At 28.2% G+C, this 18,363-nt stretch overlaps 1 protein-coding gene across 2 annotated transcripts in view; it reads right to left on the minus strand.

The window, feature by feature from the left end:
- LOC107438532 (venom protease) overlaps positions 1–18,363 on the minus strand; it is a 45,780-nt gene that overhangs the window by 2,285 nt on the left and 25,132 nt on the right. The window contains exons 1-6 of one of the 2 annotated variants that reach the window (XM_016050842.4): positions 15,468–16,152; positions 12,788–12,920; positions 7,183–7,440; positions 4,878–4,954; positions 3,377–3,462; positions 1,715–1,995 (exon numbers count right to left, since the gene is read on the minus strand). In XM_016050842.4, coding sequence (XP_015906328.1) covers positions 1,715–1,995; positions 3,377–3,462; positions 4,878–4,954; positions 7,183–7,440; positions 12,788–12,893 — 808 coding nt within the window. In that variant the 5' untranslated portion in view covers positions 12,894–12,920; positions 15,468–16,152. Of the gene's footprint in view, positions 1–1,714; positions 1,996–3,376; positions 3,463–4,877; positions 4,955–7,182; positions 7,441–12,787; positions 12,921–15,467; positions 16,153–18,363 lie in introns of those variants that run through there. The other variant, XM_016050841.4, reaches the window with a different exon arrangement.

Consider the following 18,363-nt stretch of genomic DNA (forward strand, 5'->3'; position numbering starts at 1 on the left):
TATTATTTTTTATAATCTTTTATTTAAAAAAAAATCAGTTTTTCTTCACTGGACATGTTTGTAAATTATTAAAATACTAAGAGATCAGAGTGTTCTCATAGTTCATTAAGAAAAAAAAATCCAAAGCTCTCTCAAAATAAATACAGAATTCCTCTTTCAACAAATAGATGCTCCAAATTCGAGGAATCGGTTGTTTTAAATAACATAATTTTTTTTTATGATTTGTATAACAAAATAGTATGCAGCCGTAACTAGTTTTTAAAAATAAAGTACCTGATCTTTAATGTCATCTAATGAAAAAAGTTAAATAATCAGTTCTTGCTCAGAGGAATTAGCCTACAATTCAATGCAAAAGGGAGTACGAAAGCGTGAAAATATGCGCATCATATTTAGCAACATTTATTTATACCACTTACCTTTTAATAGCTAAAAATTTGGAAATTTGATTAGCATTAATTTAAACAAATGGAGTAGTTGTGCGTTTCATTATTAGACCAAAATTACAAAGACGAGTTCCAAAATGTTTCTTGAAGTCATTTAGGTAAACAAGGCTGGATACTTTACCTTGAATTATGAGGGTGTTGACGTCACATATTGTTTACTCAGATTTTATTTTCAAACTAAAAAGCTACAAACCATGCACTTACCTTGATATTGAGTTTCTGAGGACTGTCAACGTAAAAAATAAAAAAATTTTGTGGGAAAATTTATAGTGTAAATAAAAAAAAATATTGTTATAATCGTAACTCATTATAATTGCGCGTAATTTACAAATTCGCTTGAAAAGTTTTAATTACAATTATTATTTATCCTGAATTTTCTCAAAAACAACTCACTTACCCTCTTATTTTAAAAGTAGATGACATCTAAAAAGAAGATAATGTATAATATCGTCTATAAGATAAGTCACAAACATTTGTAATTATTTGTCGTGAGATTCAATCTTGTGTTTTATGCCTTTTGTAAGCCATAAACTGAAATTGCTGATATCACTGTAAATTTTCGGAATGAAAGAAAAGAAATAAACATTGATAAAGGAAAAAAGGGTATATTACAATATTACAAGCAAAGAACTGTTTCAATAGTTTGTTGTTTAACTATTTTAATTTGCACACGTGGTGTTTTTATGTGGTATTTGCATAATATAAGTCAATTACGTAAAATTTTTGCTTCCAGAATCTGCATTAGCTATATCTAACATTACTTCTTAGAAATTTAACTTTTTATAAATTTTACCACTTTTTTCTAATGAAAATCATAATTTTATACTATTTAAATTACAAAATTATCATAAGGAATTATTCAATTTTTGTTTCGCATAAATAAAACTAACTTATGTTCTCAATTATTTATTATTTTCTTAAAAATATGTGACTGAACAAATTGCGGTAGGTACTACTATTGTTTTTTTCAAAAAATAAATAAAAAATAAATAAAAAATAAATAAATTTTAGTAATTCAATTCAAAGTAGCCATTTATTTTTGTTAAATTATTTTTAGTATGAAAACTATAAATAAAAGCAATGGCATAATTGTTGTTTTCGTTGTTTTAAAAACATGAAACCTTCCTTAAAAATGTTTGAAAACGAATTTTTTTTTCCTTTTATATTCTCACACGTAAGATTTATTGAAATATACCGAACTGTTTTTGAAAACATTCCATATAAAAATGTAATAAGAACAATAAACTTCAAAAGAAATATAAATAAATTACCTGGCTCTAAAGCACCCCAACCAGCTGCAAATCCCATAACACCCAAAAAATCTGTTCCTTTTTCAGGTAAACAAATAGGTTTCATGTTGAAGCGGTATCCAACGGCTTTATCCAATAAAAGAACTGCAACATCAAACCTATCGGCTTGCGGTGTAAATCTAAATTTTGGATGCACTTTTACTTCATCAACACCATATGTTTCACTTGGTAAACCTTCTAAATCAGAATTTAGAATGTAATCTCCTAATGTCACTTTGATGTTACCAGGATTATGTTGTGTTCTAAAAGTAATGGTTACATTACATTAATAAACAAATGAACATGAAAGTTAGCAGGATAACTTAGGTTCTTTCAGTGCAAATATTTTAAAACATTTTATGTAAAGTTTATATACTAAGCTTCCAAAAATAAAGTCTCTAAGTTAGAACTAAAGACATTAGGACTCGCATATTGTTATTTAAGCGAGGAAGAACAAAATCTGCTATCGAAATTAATCTGTTTCAATCAAATATGTTTTGATGTTTCGAGTCCCCTTTCTTCAGTTATAATTCATAAGAGAACGATCGATCTCTAATGAATTATTACTGATTGAATTATTTTTCTCTTCGATAGAAAAAATTATTTTGCTTCCCATGAAGTGCAAGGGAGAATATTGTATCTTGGATTAATTGAATTTTTTTTTTTTTTTTTTTTTGCATTTTATGTAGAATCTAATAATTTAATTAACTTAAAAATTTTGTGAGAAATTATTAGTGAAATTATTATTTGTGAAAAAATACTGTAAAGTGAGGAAATTTGGTCCAAGATAAAATAAGGTGTTGTACCTTTGACCACCATATGTTGTACCTTGAACCATTGAATAATCATGGATAACACTCATTCTGAGTTCTTATCTTCTAGACAAGACAGTGGATTGAAGTTGGATATTTATGTAACAAAAATGATACCTAATGAAGTTTTCAAGTAGTCTGCATTAGGTAAAATAAACCAAATAATATTTTACTGGATAGAAATACTAAGAACATAGAAGTTTGAAAAGTTCCCATGTCCTCAGCAAAATATATTTGTTCTAAGAAGCGCTCATAGAGAGGAAGACCACGAGAACCTCCCACGGTTAGCCTGATGGCAAAGGAACTCTTACTCATGATCCGTTTACCACTGAGGATATTTCACGTCAACGCTGTAGTCGGTGCAAGCCGGATGCGGAATTCGTAACGATCAGCCATCGCCGGGATCGAAGCCCGGTTCACCTCATTGGAAGGCGAACGCTCTGTCCCCTGAGCCATCGCGGCTCTGACTGATCTATAGCAATTTTCGCTGATTTGAAGATAAATATGTGGTAAAAAGAAAATAAACTTGTGGTAGTGAGTGTTTCTTATGAAATAAATGTGCGAGTGTAACAGTGAAATATTACATTCACTTTCGTAAGACATTTTTCGTTAATGCTACAATCTCATAGCTTAAAAATAAGCTATTTTTGTAATCATTATGAAAAAGTTTTAAAAATTATAAATGATTCATTGTTTGAATAAGTTATTGAGCAATAAATTATTGTATTTTGTTTTACATCACTCAGTTTTGCATTTAGAGCTAAAAATTTTATACAACAAAACTATATTACACTGGGAGAGCTCGTCTTTTAAGTATATGTTTTTAACTTACTTTGCAACACAATGTCCTGCTGTAACGACATGTCTCCAAGCGACCAGAGCACCCCCACATCTACTTCCACCAACTTGTATAAAAGCCTAAATTAAACAACAGTATTCATTAAATTACTAAAAACGGTACTTTAATTGCTTTTGTAAGCAGAATAATTACAAACAAACTTTTAAAAAACATGCTTAGACACTGTAAATAAAAGAAATGGAGATAGGCAAAATAGTAAATAAATCGCGCGTAAGCCATTAATTAATTACTTTAAATACAATTACAATAATATTTTTTAATGAATTGATCAAATTTTGATAATATCAAAATTTCAAAAACAGTTAAAATTATTTTAAGGTTAAATAAAGCATAAACAGGGTGTTCTGTATAAAGCGCATTAACCCTACATTCTTAGAATCGTCATTAAAAAGAAAGAGCAAAAAATATACATATTGAAGATGCGAAATAATATTTAATCGAAGAATTAACTAAAAAATTACCGAAATCTGACCAATTACTGTTGAGGAAGGAGAGAGTACAAAACACCAAAACGTGTTTGATTGCATGAGGAAAGAGAGAGAGGACTTGAACACCTTCAACTTTAAACACCTTCAACTTTAAACCCGGAATCAAACTGTCTTTGAAGTTCCCTTTACTTCTTAATAGTGATTTGTCAGATTTTGGCTGTGTTTTCCTTTTCACACTGCTTAAATAGTAATTTCAGACCCACATAAGTATATCCTTTTTTTATCTTCCTTTTGATAAAGTTTCTAAAACTAGATATTAAATTTAGTACTTACGGAAAGGCCAACATTTGGGGTGCAAACGAAAAACTTTCCAAATTTTTTGAAAAGGCTCTTAAGTGACCTCGATTTGCTGTTTATTTCATTTTATTTTGTTTATTTATAAATTTTTTGAGTACTTAACAACCATCAAAGCAAATTTGATCGATATTGGAAGGAACAAACAATGATAACAATGAAAACAAATCATTATTATTATTTAACGATATATGCTTTTACATGAATCTTAATAAAGCATTTATATATGCTAGTTATTTTAAATACTGTTTTGTATAGTAAATGTATATATTTTACAATTAAATTCCTTTTACATTTTAATCTCACACGGACTAAAAATTCTGGTAAAATTACCGTAATGTATGCTAATGAAATTTCAGGTTTAAAAAAAAATTATTTAAGTAAATGAAACCAAAATACATGGCATTCAATCCTTTATCTAAATACAAAACTGAAATGTAAACTGAACTAAATTAATGGGGTTTTTATGCCATATTGTAAGATATCATGATAAAATTACCAAATCTATTACATTTCTCAAATTGTATCAAGCGTTATAAAACCAGATTTTAATGTTAATTTTACCAAAATCATTAACAAAACATTTCGGTAAGAATTACCAAGCTTTTTGGTACTCCCATAAAGCCAGAAACACTGTAAATGTTACCATATTCTGGTAGTATCGACCATCATTTTTTTCTTAGTGCACTTACCAGCCATGGGAATTGTCCAAAAGCTGCATCTTCACCGCCTACAATTCGACTAGTAGACATTGAACTTCTTCCACAAACTATATAATAGCATAATTAATAAGCATAAGTTATAGAATTTTACACAAATTGCTATACATTTCGGCTTATTTAAATAAAAACCACACAAAAAACTGTGCATTTATAAAATTATAAAACTAGAAACTACCTAATTTGTAACATTTATATCGAATGTCACAGAAATGTGCGATGATTTAAAATGTCAATTAATAAAATTTTTTTCCAGCAAATTGCAACATTTGTTGCGAAGTTCATAAATAGCCTGTAAAAAGCTTAAAATAATGTTTTATGATTGAGGAGAGACCATTGCAACTGAAATACTTTTGGACTGTTTTATGATGGAAGTGAAACCAATGCAACTAAAATGTTTATGAGCAGTTCTCAAAAGATGGGAGCATAACCTAGTTAATGAGAAAGTTATCACATTACAGTCTCTAAAGGTGTGTAATTTTCATACCAGATATGTAGAAAATTGCGTAATCTGCAGGTGACCTGTATCAAAGATATAGAACCTACAGATCAACAATATCTTGTCTTTTAATGTTTTATATTATATTATACGTGGGTTTACAGCGCAGTAAAGCAGATAACAGATTTTTTAGTTTCTTAAGCAGAACGCAGCGAATATCTTCGAACGCAGCGAATATCTTAATATCTTCACGTTTTTGCACCATTGGTGTTTCAAATCATTGGGGATTTTTTGGAACATTCGATATTTTAATAAACTGTTTAATTTCTCTTGAAAACTGAGCATAAAAAAGGCAAATTACTCAAGGTAAAAATAGCTTAGTAAATAAAGTAAAAATATTTTGATAAGTAAAGTAATAATAAATTTGAGATTTGTAAGATCAATGTTGTGATATAATGTCTCGTGTCATAGTTACACCTTATTCACTAAACTCTAGGGAGTTATATTTTGTCGTGTTGACATTAAAATTTAGACTATGAGAAAAGAAAAAAACTTCGTAACAAAAACTTTTTTTGTTTCTCTAATCACTAGTTTTCACTTTTCATTTCGACACTTGACAAATCGTATAGATACACAGGAATGGATGAAATGAGTCATAAAAATTACAGAATTAACTTAACACTTTAACGTCAACTGTCACTGGTCTTAGCTCGTTAAAATTGGACTAGAGTTTCCCTAAAGGGCTATTAACAATGGTCTGGAATTCATTCCTTTAGGATGATACAAAGGCAATATACTCATGCAAAGGCGCATTATGATAGAAAAATTTGGATTACTTCTAGATGTGGTAGTAATCACCCGGTTTTTGCAACACGTTCCACAACTGCGCATGTTTTTCCGGTCCCAAAACCCCCGGAGACATCACTTTCTCCGATTCCATTCAAAAGTGGATTTCGAATGAGGGAGTATTCTCATTCGATGCTATTCGCCCGTGGCAAATAGTTCGTTTTGCATGTAGTTTCTAAACACTCTCACGCGCGTCTAAGAAAATCGGATGCAGCGTGAATGACTCATAAGAAGAGTGCTTCGGTGGCGTAGTTAGTTAAGGAGCTGCTTACACTACTAGTGAAGAGCTAGAGATCATGAATTCGATCCTGCCAACAGAGAAAACCACTGGCGTATATACGCAGCAACCTGCATGAAAAATTTGGCGTGATTCAGATTTTTCTCCTTGGTCATGGGGAAGTTTAGAGAGAGGGAATAATATTATTAGACAATATTATTGTTTGAACAAAATTGTGCTGCTTAAACTTCAGCATGAAATCTAAGTATAAATTTAGTATGAACACAATTCGCTGTGGGAGGATGCAGCACTTCGCATAAACATTATTATGTTATTACGAAAAAAACAAAAAATTAAATTACTTTTTTTAACCTTAATACCAGCTCAATTTATGCCTTAACTGGATTTTTTTCTCGATAAAGGTTGTTATTCGTTAACGAAGTTCAGGAAAATGTATGTATTTAAAGATACTGTAGCAGCAGGTCGTACTTAGCATAAAAAAATGTGAAATAATCAAAGATCTCCATGAAAAATATTATTAACAATAAATAATTACTATAAATCATTAGATATCCTTCAATTTGAAACATACATTTCAGTTCAAAAGAAAAAGAAATAATTGAAAAAATTAACAGTTAAATATCATAATTCTGAAATGTAATTTAGATCAAAAAGTAGTTTTACTTAGTGATAATCAATATTTAAACACAGTATAATATTTAGATACTGAAAATAAAATACTGATATAGAATTTAAAATTGTTATAAAAAATTTACGAGGATCGTTGCGAACAGGTCCGTAATAGAGTTGACTGATGTGTTGGTCATCTCTGCTATCTTGGCTGCCGCAACAGAAGAAAAAAGGCCCACAAGAAGTGCCCACAGAGTCCCCAGTCCACCAACAAGAGAGGATGAAAGAGCATTGAGTATTTGGAGGACATCCAGAAAATAAATTCACTTTTTTTGGTTTTAGGATATTTCGAATGAGGTTGGATGGTCGAAGTCTTGAAAACTTTTCATCAGCATTTACTGATCCTGTGGTATAAAAAATTACAAATTAAACAAATGAAAAAATTATTATTTTCGAAAATATGAAACGAGGATTTTTAAAGTACTTTTAAGAAAATAATGTCGATTTAAATGAATGTCTTAACAGTTACTAAGTTTATTATTTAGTTATTCAAAAATTATAAGCTCAATTTAGAGGCCATGTGAACTACTTTAGAAACCTACGAGCACGAAGAAAAATATTCTCACAAAATTACCGTACTAATTGGTTATAACATCTGCGCTTTTTTTTTTAAAAAAAACAAACAAGCAAACATAATTTTGGTTAATAAAACCAAAATATACGGCATTTGAACCATTCATTTGATAATTTTTTTTTTTGCTCATATGGTTTACCCGAATTTTTGATTTTTAAAATTATTGTTCTTATTACTACACAATAACATTTAGTAAAAAATACAAAACTGAAAAGCAAATTGCAAAATAAATGGTTTTTATGCCATGTTCAAAGGTATCATGTTATAATTACCAAATTTTACCACATTTACCAAATTTTATCACATATTAAAAAAAAAAACAATAATTTCAAAAAACGAATTTAAGCTTTGTAAATGGTAATTGAAGTTATGACACCAGCGAGTAAAAAACGAGTTTCACTTTAATTTAGTTGTTTATTTTTAAGATAGAAAAAACGCAAATTGTCGTTATGGAAGGTATTATTCGTTTATTTATGAGTCGATTCAATATGCTTGTAATCATAAAGTAAAATGCTGTCATTTGTGTATTGATGCATCACATTCATGCATTCCCTGTTAATATCAACAAATCAAAACTTCATTGCCGTTCAACAAAAAATTTAATTCTATTCTTGATATTCTTAATAAAGTTGAAAATTGTAATCAAAATAAAATAAAATATTTACATTCAGAATAATAATTATCAACAAACACATTGATATAATAAAGTAAGTTATCTTTAATGCTTTTTCCCTTTTTATATGATGGAATAAGTATTCAAAGAGATAATTAAAAATCTGAAATAAAAGTGAAATTAAAAAAAATTCTAAATTTAACCTCTCATTCGTACTATGCCTCATATTAAATTTCTAAATTTGATGTAGAAAATTCCTTTTCTTTTTTTGGTTTAAAGTTTAAGTAATAGTGTTACAATTCAATTTTCGTTCTATTAATTCTGTAAAGCTTTTAATTTTCTTAAATTTGACTTAATTATTAAATATGTTTTAGCCGTATTTGGAATTTAGGAATTTATTAAAATACAGCTGTTTACTCTAATAACATTATTTACAAATGATTGAATTCTCAAGAGATGGCAGCACCATATCTTCTGCGATATTTATGTTTGGGGAAGCCTTTCAGTTAAAAAATTGGCTGAAAATCATAATAAACCTAAAAAAAAAAGAAAGAAAGAAAAAAAAGAAGCCATATTAAATCTCTTATTTGGACTATGTATTCTCCACATATTAAATTTCTAAATTTAATGTAGAAAATTTAAAATTTTTTTCAGATAAAAATATAATTAATAGTGTTAGAATTCAATTTTATTAAAATTAATTTGGTAAATTTTTGATTTATTTCGCATTTGATTTAATTATTTAATATTTTCTTGTTGTATGTGTTAGGAATTCATTAAAATATTGCAATTTACTCTAATAATTTTATCTGCAAACGATCGAATTCTCAAGAGATGGCAGCACCACATACTCTGTTTTATTCGTATTTATTATTTTACATCTCCAATTTTGTTTAACACAACCTGTGCAAATTCTTAGGGAAAACAATTATAATAATATTGAGACCAGAGAATTAAGTAATGCACTCAAAAGGCTGAATGCCTGTCAATACCTGAAAACTATTCACTCTACTAACACTATTTTCAAATGATATAGATATGGTAGCTCGAGAGATGGCAGCACTACATATTCTGCTTTTTTATTTATTTATTTAATTAAAAAAAAAAAAAATAAATAAATAAACTATCACTTTTATGTTTTAAAAACTTTCAATATCTTATAAACTTTCTAACAATATCTTTAAACTTTCAATAACTTTTCATCATTTTTTTCTCACACGAACTATATAAATGCTTAGGGATTATAATAATGGATCGTTCAAAAAGTACGTACACAAAAATGGAGAAATTTTAAACCCCTCCTCCCCCTTCGTACGTTACCGTACATGAGGTCGTACCCCCCCCCTATAGTACGTACATTTTATTAGTCTACCCCCTTTTTGATGAAAATTAAAATAATTATGTTTTTAATAAAATTAAATATTTATTTAAAATAATTTATTCATATAAATTATTTAAACAATAACACCCAACGGGGAAATACCACCAATCGGGGAAAGTTCGGTGTTTGCAATTTTTTATTTTGCGAGACAACTTTTTTTGAGAACTGATTTACTCATTCTAACAAGTGGTCGCCGTGTGAAAAAAAATACAAGAACAAACATATGTATAATACGTGCGTAGGAAAAAGTCAAATTTAAATTTGTCGTATGCTTAATGTACGTACTTTGTATAATAACTCCCTCCCTCCCCATCGTACAAAACCGTACAAAATAACAAATCCCCTCCCCCCCTTTCGTGATGTACGTACTTTTTGAACGGCCCCTAATAATGATATTGAGATTTAAGGATTTAGTAAACCACTCAAAACACTGAAAGCTTAATAAAATACTTTTCTAATTTTTAATGAGTATTAAGGCGCTATTAACATTAGGGTTAAAGGAATTATTCATATTTGGCATGTCAGCTAGACCGTCCCAAAAGTAATTAAACACCTTGTGATATATATGCTCAGATTCTTAAGCCAATTGAAAAGTTCTGATTAGAATCTTTTTTTCAACTTCTCAATTTATTGACCGTGTTCCTTTTGTTACTATATTAATTTTTGAGAAATTCTATATTTTCTATTCATTAATGACATGTAAAAAGACGAAAATAAATGTTAAATACTAATAAATAGAACGTAAATATTAATACTGTAGTTGCTTAAGTTTCCACGTGGGTTTTAATATTTAGAAAACTATACGTATCTCCAAACAATTTAGAACGCTATGTAGCTCATAATCTCTTATAATTATGAGTTAAGTAGTATTACTACAGATTGCAACACCAAAATTCAGTTTGGTGATTGATTATATCCTTCATATTTTAATTAAACATTCAAGAAGTAATATTTAATTGGAGTAGATAAATATTAATTTTTGAGAAATTCTATATCTTCCTTACATTTTATATTAATGACATGTAAAAAGATGAAAATAAATTATATATATATATATATATATATATATATATATATATATATATATATATATATATATATATATATATATATATATATATATATATATATATATATATATATATATATATATATATATATATATATATATATATATATATATATATATATATATATATATATATATATATATATATATATATATATATATATATATATATATATATATATATATATATATATATATATTTTCTTTTGGAATAATGACTTTAAATCGCTACCGTATAAGTATTATAAGTATTATATACTAATTATAAGTATTTTGAGTTAAATTTTATTAACATTTTGCTTATTGACGTGGCTGAAGATATAAATTTAGAACTATGAATCTTTATATATTTCTTCCTGATTTAATGAGAATAATTGGTAACTTTTCCGTTTTACCACTAAACGATTTAAGATTAACTCTAACTAGACATTCTATTTTTCGCAAAAAAAAAAAAAAAAAAAAAAAAAAATTAGTATTTACATCTCTTTAAGAAATTAAATTTTTAAATGAATGAAACGCCCCACGATTGATAATTAAAGCCACGTTAAGATAAAAAGCAAAAATTAAACTTTCTATTTAAAGAACAATGTTAAATCGAAGAACAAAAGATACTTTAAAGAGGGAAATAGTTTTTACTGGTCATATTTATAAATATACTATGTAATATTCTATGTCATCACCTATAAAATATATAAAGGCATCAAAACTCATTTGATTGCAAGAAAACGGGGAATTGAAATTCAATTATTAGAAACTCCACCAAATTTGTTCTGGCAATCAAACTGTTTTTAATGCTTTCATTCCTCAATAAAGATCAGATAGATTTTTATTACCAAGAACAATAAAGGTTTGAAACAACATTGCTCAACAAACCAAGATTCACTGCTGGCTGTATCGTTTATAAAAGAAGAATGCATGTACGATTGTGACTTTTACTAGACAATTTTTGACATGAATTTCAATTTGGATTTGAATAATATACGTTAAAAGTTGTAAAAACGAAACACTCAGTATTATATAATTGAATATATGTAGTGGCCTCACAAAAATAAGCACGAGCAAAAATCTGCACTATGCTAATGTGACGCATGGTTGGTAGGGCGTTGGACTCGCGTTTGTGAAAACGGGAGTTGGGATCCAGCGACTGAAGAATCCCAGTGTATTAAATAGTGGAAGGTTCACGTTAAATCTGTCGGGATCACAAAGTCCCCCAAGTTCCCATAACAAATCAAAAACTCTTCAGGATTTCCTTTATCTTCTGGATTGGGTTCAAAGATACGGATTTTTGTTGGTCGTAAGTACCAAAAATCAGTATTGGTAGTCGTAAACTGAAATATGGGCAACGATGGTTATAAAATATCAAAAAAGAAATCTTGAAACAAAAGAAAATGATACTTTTCAATTTTACAATATTTTTATTTATTTTTTTATTTTCTATAAAAGAAAATTGACTAATATGAATTGTACACGCATTGTTTCCTTAAAGTCATGATGTACTTTTGGCTCGTCGCAGAGCAAAAGTAAACCATCACTTTACGGACACTCTGTATATGAACACTTTTAAAATAAAAAAGAATAAAATTTACATTGGGTCTTTGGGAAATATGTGCAATTGAGAATTTGAATAATATATATGCGTTTTATACGAAACTGAAGAATAATTAAGAAATAAATAAAAACAAAGGAGAATTTGAACACATAATCCCAAGAAACTGAAGCGTAAAGTGATATTTAATAGTGTAAAAATTTATTTTGCTTCAAAAACTTACGAAGTTGATAAAAGTCGACAAGCTCTTAGCACTCAAAAAATCCAACTCTTGCATGTGTCAAACAAAAGATTAATTTTAGCTTTTCTCTTTTGTCTCTGGTTTATTCTTTTGTTCTCTTGATTGATGTGGAGAAAATCTTAAAGATGGGTGCCCATTTTTGACAGCTCAAAATATGCTGACTTTTTCCATCTTCGTAAGATTTTGTATCTCTTTATATAATTAAATATAATTGTTTCTTCTTCGAACTCGACAGTAGTTTAAAGCATAGTTAAGAAATGAACTTACTTTTACGGAGAGTTGTTCTATTGCTTTTTAATTCGATGTCTGAATGAAAGGAATGCTTCGGGACTGTTGTTATTAGGAGTAAAAAAAGAAGAACAGATCGCATCATGCATCCGACTCATGTGGAATGTTGTATCTGAAATGAATAAATATTATATAAATAAGTATGCTTTTTTAATGCTTTTTTATAAATAAATATGCTTTCTTAAATTCTACATCTAATGCTTATGAATCTTGTTACTTAGTTTTCGAGCTCAGTGAACCAATTCATAAGCTATATCTTTCTTTTGAAAATCGTTTTTCATTGAGAATAACCATTTTATTTGGCAAGAAAACGATCGGGTTTCAGCTTTATTAATTAGAAGTTGAAAGGTATATTATCAACTCTAAATTTATTTAGAAACAAACACACAGATGAATAAACGAGAATATTAAAAAATTAGTAAAATAATTTCTTCCATTATTTTTAGTAATTTAAGTTAAAATTGAGATTGAAATTGAATAAGTTGATATGGATAATTACTATGTAACATTAATTTGTATTTGACAAGAAACAACATTAACCCATTTAAAAATGATTTTGATGAGTTACAACTTTTATTTTTTAAAAATAAAATTCTTAAATATTTTTCAAAATATTTTATTTTCATAATTTTTTCTTCTTCTTTTCTTATTAAACCATTACTATATTTTTGCGATGTCTTCTCTTCATTTTTGACTTATTTTAGGCTATACGTGCAACTTATGAAACATACTATTTTTTTAAATTTCCATATTATTTTTTAAATTTTCTTCGTTTTCTTACTCTTTATGATGCTATGATGCTATGATGTTTATATATATATATATATATATATATATATATATATATATATATATATATATATATATATATATATATATATATATATATATATATATATATATATATATATATATATACCGAAGAGCCATTACATTATGACCGTCCTGCTAATAACATGTAGGACCAACTTTAGCCCTCAAAACTGCTAGCACCCGCCGTGGCATTGATTCTACAACGTGCTGATAGGTAGTCTGAGGTATCTGGTACCAAGCGCTCACCAACTGGTCCCACAATTCCCTCACATTACGAGGGGGTAGCGTGGCAACACGAATTTGGTTTTCTAAGTAGGACCACAAATGCTCTATTGGTTTAAGGTCAGGTGAATTTGGGGGCCGAGACATGACTTGAAAGTCACTGGAATGCTCCTGGACTATTCAACCCTTATTACATGGTGCATTATCCTGTAGATCAGTGTTTCCCAAACTTACCTTTTTTGTGTACCCTTTCTAAATTTTTCTTAGCGCTGTGTACCACTAATTAAAAAATTAATGTATTTTTTACTATAGAAAAATTGCACAAAAGTTAAAAATCACAACTGGCTGTATGCACCACTAATTATTAACTGTTAACTCTGCAAAAAATAGCCAATAGAAAAGTACGTAATCGTAAATTTTCATGGCTAGCTTTGTTATTAAATAAAAGTTTTTGAAATTTTCGTTTGTTGTAAGATATTTCGCATAAGAACGCGTACCCCCGCTAAACTGTTCCCGTACCCCTGGGGGTACACGTACCACACTTTGGGAAACACTGCTGTAGATAAACACCATCCCCCGCAGGAAAAACTGTTGCCATGAATGTGTGAACCTGGTCTGCAACTATGTTCAAGTAGCTTACCTGAAACCATGAAAACCTGGGCGAGCCCATTGTTACAGATGGAGGGTGGTTATAATGTAATGGCTCTTCAGTGTATATATATATATATATATATATATATATATATATATATATATATATATATATATATATAGCACAATAAATAAATACAAAAAAAAGACAATAAGAAATGAGAGAAAAACGGTGAAATTTAAGAATATTTTTTTTTTTTTTTTTTTTTTTTTTTTTTAATAACGGCAGGCACTGAACTTTTCGTTCTTCGCCATAGAAGATGCCGGAATTGTTACTCATTTAGCGTTACCCAGTGGGCACCTGTGAACCAAAGTCACGGAGGCGAGTAACGTTACCCACGCCATACTGCCACAAACCCGTTCATAGGGTGGGCCACATTCACTCATTCACACAACAGAAGACAACACAGAGAGAGAAACATCCATGCCCAGAGCGGGATTCGAACCCGCGGCCATTGGCTCCGCAGTCAGACACGCTAACCACTCGGCCACCTGGCCGGCAATTTAAGAATATCAATAAGTATTATTTGCCGCGTATAAGGTGCAAGTATATAGAACTCCTAAAATAGATTCAGAGAAAATCCAGAGAAAGCATGAAAAAAATTACAGAATAATGAAAAAAGAAAAAAAAATTTTTTTTTCTTAAAAAATCAATGAAAATCCGGGAAAAAAGATGTAAGAAGACTTTTTGCGGTTATACTCGTGTGAGCTGATGAAGAGATTACATCTGTTTTCCCCGGATTTTTATTGAATCTTTTTCCTTCTTAAATAATTTTCTTCTTCTCTTTTTTCATTATTTTGTAGTTTTTGCCATGTTTTCTCTACATTTTGAATTTAAATAAAACTATTTAATAAGACGAAATAAAACCATTTTTTAATCTAAAACATAATAAAATTATAATGATCTACATAGTTAAATATAAGCTTAACATAACAAAAATAACTTTAAATGACTTTGACGATAATAACTTACTTTGGCTTTTATAATTTTGGAGAAAGGTTTCCATTAGAGAGGAAATATAGCTGGATAACGTCACAAATTCTATTTCACTTAAACAAATTGCATCTCCTATATATGCATTTACAGATGCGAATAAAATATATCGCTCCTACAAATATATTACATTCTTTCAACATGACTGTAACTAAGTAACCGTAGTCTTTTTAACAGCACCAATTAGTTCAAATATTTATGATCGAATATTCTAATATTATATATTCTCAACATCATCAACTATTTTTGAATACTTAATCGCTTGCAACTATAGCATCCACTTAGTAGTATCATTAATATGTGTCCATAAGTTGTTGAAAGATGCATACGAAAGTCAACCTTTTCTCTCAGGTTAAACAAAACAGAAGTTGCATTAAAGTTACACCATCTCTTCCCGGTTACAAAGGTCAACTAAATTTTCCTATCAATTTCTTTGCCCTCTGATAAACACGTTGCAGTTTAGAATCATCAGTAAGTTGCTTACTTGGTAATATCCAGCTGACTAAGTGACTTAGGGCAATTGGTTCTGTTGTTTTAGGTAATGAGTGAAAAAAGAAGTTGCTTTAACCTCTATTAGTAAATATATCTTGAGGCTATGATGCATGTTTGGCAAGGTCGTTTATCGTCATACACTTACGAACTGGTTGAATAGATTTTTTAAAATAACATTCTATTACTTGCTTCGGATACCGTAATTTTTTTTGTTGTGAGTTTCGTTGGCCATCGACTTTTAAAATTGTGTTATCTTAAAAATAAAGAGTTGATCTGATCTATAATTCACTTAATACTTCAAATTTAAAAAAAGTTACATTCCGGTTAATTTTTAATAAAAATGTCTTTTATATGTTTTGTTAATAATATTTTTTTTTAAAAATAAAATCAAAAGGTAAGCACTAAATTTTATAATATGATTATAATACTTCATGGTGTTGCTTACAATATTGTTGTATATGGTATTATTTATTTACTTGTTGTACTTGTTTATGTTATTACATTAGACATTTTTCTAATTAGCCATCGCAATAAATGTAATATTATTGCATTTTTTCGAATATATTCTATTAAAGATTTCAGCGTCTGTATAATTTTTAATTTTATTACATTGTTTTAATTTCATTTCACAGTTTAGTTTTATTATATAATTTTTATTACACAGTTCGTGAGATTAAAACTACAAAGCAAAATTAAGTTTAGTGAGTGAATGCTAGAAAAAAAAAATGAAGATTCTTAATTTTTAGAGATTTACTGCTAGACTTTAAGATTCAGAAACACGATTAAAATTATTTCTTAGCAAAAGTTTCGTATAAAATAACAACAATTTCATAGTCCAAACAATTTATTTAAAGATAAATCTTTAATTTCTTACTTTGTATGACTTATAACTTCAATTAAGAACAGTAATAACTCTGTAAATTAAAATAGCTAATAGCAATAATAATAATAATAGTATTAATAATAATAGTTAATAATAATAATACTAATAATAGTTAATAATAATAATAATAATAGTTAATAATAATAATAATAATAATAATAATATTAATAATAATAGTTAATAATAATAATAGTAGTAGTTAATAATAGTAATAATAATAGTTAATGATAATAATAATAATAGTTAATAAATTAATTAAAATTCTGCTATTACTTTCTAAACATACAGTGATCATTTGTAAAAATATACTTTGTAATTCCCATTTACCAATTTATCAAACGTAAAGAATGCCCTCTTTAAAAAAGTTCTAAAAAGAAGCAATACCCTTCGAAGAAAGACATTTTATTTGAAGCATTATATTCTTTAATATTTAGACACAAATTTGAATTATTACACCAATAATTTTAACAAATAACCTCACGTAAATTTCCTGCAATTCAAAATTTCATGATAAAGTAGGGTTCATTGTGTACCAATAATTCTAACAGGGAGTAAAAAATAAACCATTCATGCATAAAAAAAGGTTCTTGTAATTCTATTTTTATGGTGGGTGAAATCAGGATTTTTTGTGGAATAATCGCTCACATAAACAACCAGGTTAAAAGCTCTTCATCCAAAGAAAGCAATGAAAGGTCAAAATTTTCTCTTTAATTTTTTTCAAAATTTTCCTTTTAAAATCTTCGCTGGCTGTCGATCCAGATTCTCTTCTAAAGAAATGTAATTTTCCCCTATTTGCATGGAAAATTGAAAATTTTGTATAATTTCTAGTACTAATTTTTACCTTAAAATTAAATTACCCGATCCTAGAATTTTTCCAACTAGGTGTGTTGCAATGGATTTTATCAAAATACTTCAGCAATTACGAGCATGCTAAAATGTACTCATTTTCTTAAGCTAAAATATTTAAGTTTAACTCTTTATATATTTTCAAGAATTAATTCTTATGCTTATTATTATTATTAGTATTACATCACATAAACCCTAACTCCTGTGCTGTTATAATGTAGCGACACAGGAGTATAACTAATGGAGGTAACATATGGTAACAACCAGGTAACATAACAAAAAGATAATTAGAAAAGTGAAAAATCAAGCAAGCTCTTGGTCAACGGTTAATTCAGGTTAGCCCTGTCTGAATTAGTAAAAAAAAGGTCAAGAACCATGCATTAAATAACATAATTAATCATAGTTAAAAGTTCGGGAACCATACAATTACACCCTAAATGTAAATTTAAAAATATTTGTAATGAAATATTAATTATTATTAAAACAAAGACATATTGATACAACAAAATCTAAATTAAAAAAAGCAGTTAAGAGCAGCAGTTAAAAAAATAAAATCCATACACAGAAAATTGATTTTGAACGCAAGTCTTAGTTGACAAATGTCATGACAGCTCTTGCGTTTTAAGTAAACTAAAAAAGCTCCCTTGCTTCAAG

Source organism: Parasteatoda tepidariorum, chromosome 11, assembly GCF_982258835.1.
Source record: "Parasteatoda tepidariorum strain Cologne lab strain chromosome 11, Ptep-v5.0, whole genome shotgun sequence".
Classification (NCBI taxonomy): domain Eukaryota; kingdom Metazoa; phylum Arthropoda; class Arachnida; order Araneae; family Theridiidae; genus Parasteatoda; species Parasteatoda tepidariorum.